We start from the raw sequence: 1,954 nt of genomic DNA, 5'->3' as shown, positions 1-1,954 counted from the left end.
TTTTGGTACTGGGGATCGAACGGGACCTTGCATTTATGAAGCAGGTGATGGAACCACTGAGCTACATCCCCAGACCTTTCCCCCGCAATTTTTTTTTTCCTTTCCCAAAATTTTTAACAGGGAATCATAGTAAAAAATATTTTTACACGTGCAACTCAGGACATATGAGTGTGTGTTTTACACACACATAAACATGCATTTTTTAAGTCAGTGTCTTTGGAGAAGGCCAGTTACCCGTACTATTACTCAGATATTTTTATTCTACTCTATTTTGCTTTACACACACAAGCGTGACCCACTAAATCAATTTTAAGACCTACTAATGGGTTATCATCCTTGGTTTGGGAAATAGTTTTTCAAGAATAGCCAGTATCATGTTTATTCCCTGTTGGGATAGGGTGGGAGGGAGCAAGGTTTCTTGTAAGTGGACAATACAGCTGTTGAATAGACAAGTCTTACCTCTCTCTGGGTTCTTTGGGCTTCTTGGGGGCAGGGGAGAGTGGCTTAGTAACAGGCTTATGTTCTCTCTTCCCATGCCCAGCAAGTGCTGTGAAACTTAATAAGCAGCAGACGGACATCGCTGTGAATTGGGCTGGGGGCCTGCACCACGCAAAGAAGTCCGAGGCATCTGGCTTCTGTTACGTCAATGATATCGTCTTGGCCATCCTGGAACTGCTAAAGTATGCCTGCCTGGCCTTGTCCTTTGGAGGAGCACTTTAGGCCAGGTTCCCACTTTCCTCTCCCCATGGGCTTGCCTCCCTAGTTTGCTTTTCCTACGATGTGCTGGCTAGGATGTGTTCAGTGAGTGTCTCTGGCGGTCTTGGTTTGATCTGAGCCCACGGAAAGATCAGGGGCAGGCGCTGCTCAGATCCTGCCTCCAGAGTGTCCCTGTGTGGCCGGAGTTGACCCTGGCTATAGAGTAGGAAGATCGGACTTGGTCGGCTTGGTCAGGCCTCTGGAGACACCCTGCCGCTCTTCCACCTTCCTTCAGCCAGTTTCCACGTCTCTGGTGCTTAGAGATACCTGAGGGAGGCAGCCAGCCCGGTAAGCTGGGACCTGGCGCCCTTGGCGCGTCCCATCCCTAAAGAGCCCCCAGACCCCTGACGCCCTTCTGATCCTAGGTATCACCAGAGAGTGCTGTATATTGACATTGATATTCACCATGGCGATGGCGTGGAAGAGGCCTTCTATACCACAGACCGGGTCATGACTGTGTCCTTTCATAAGTATGGAGAGTACTTCCCAGGAACTGGGGACCTACGGGTGAGAACTCCCTTTAGGGGCCAACCAGCTCACCCTCAGCTACCAGCTCTAACTCTCCTATCCTATGCCACTAAAAACCACTTCCTGCCTCTTCTGCCATTTAGAACACCACACTGCAGTCTGGGGCACCCGACACAGGGTTTTTAACTCTCTTGGAGGAAGGGAATGATGGGACCCAAGGGGTCAGAAAAGTGGGGAAGTCTGACATGTACTTTCCTTCTGGCCACAGCTGCGTTGCATCGCACTATCCTAATATTCTGTAAAGCTTGAGTGTGGGGCTAGGAATTAGGGCTCCTGGATCATCTCAAGGGTTCTTAACATTTTTAGATCATCTTCCCCTTGGGCCATCTGACTCAAAATGATGGGCTCTCCCCAGAAAAGCACATAAAATAATAGTAAACAGACATCTTCCCTTGTTGAAACTATTCAATTGAACTGTTCCATCTGCTCTCTTAGAATGAATACAGTGAAGCTGGATATTTGCCATGCCAGTAACCCTTTGGTTAAAAAGTGGCAATGATTTACTGTTTTGAAGTTAGAAGAACTTCCCCCTTGCTTCCCTAGAAAGGAGATGATTGGGGCCAGGGATTTAGCTCAGTGGTTCCATCGCCTGCCTCTCAAGCGCAAGGACCCATGTTTGATCCCCAGTACAAAAAAAAAAAAAAGAAAGAAAGAAAGAAAGAAAAGAAAG

At 47.9% G+C, this 1,954-nt stretch overlaps 1 protein-coding gene across 1 annotated transcript in view; it reads left to right on the top strand.

Annotated features, from left to right (window-relative positions):
• Hdac1 (histone deacetylase 1) overlaps positions 1 to 1,954 on the top strand; it is a 30,720-nt gene that overhangs the window by 22,842 nt on the left and 5,924 nt on the right. The window contains exons 5-6 of the mRNA XM_010621560.3: positions 542 to 680; positions 1,122 to 1,263. Of these exons, the coding sequence (XP_010619862.1) occupies positions 542 to 680; positions 1,122 to 1,263 (281 nt within the window). The remainder of the gene's footprint in view (positions 1 to 541; positions 681 to 1,121; positions 1,264 to 1,954) is intronic.

This window comes from Fukomys damarensis, unplaced genomic scaffold (assembly GCF_012274545.1).
Source record: "Fukomys damarensis isolate Sample0158 unplaced genomic scaffold, DMR_v1.0_HiC HiC_scaffold_23, whole genome shotgun sequence".
NCBI classification, from domain to species: Eukaryota; Metazoa; Chordata; class Mammalia; order Rodentia; family Bathyergidae; genus Fukomys; species Fukomys damarensis.
The sequence above is the reverse complement of the archived record's forward strand: the minus strand, read 5'-3'. Positions and strand labels throughout refer to the sequence as shown.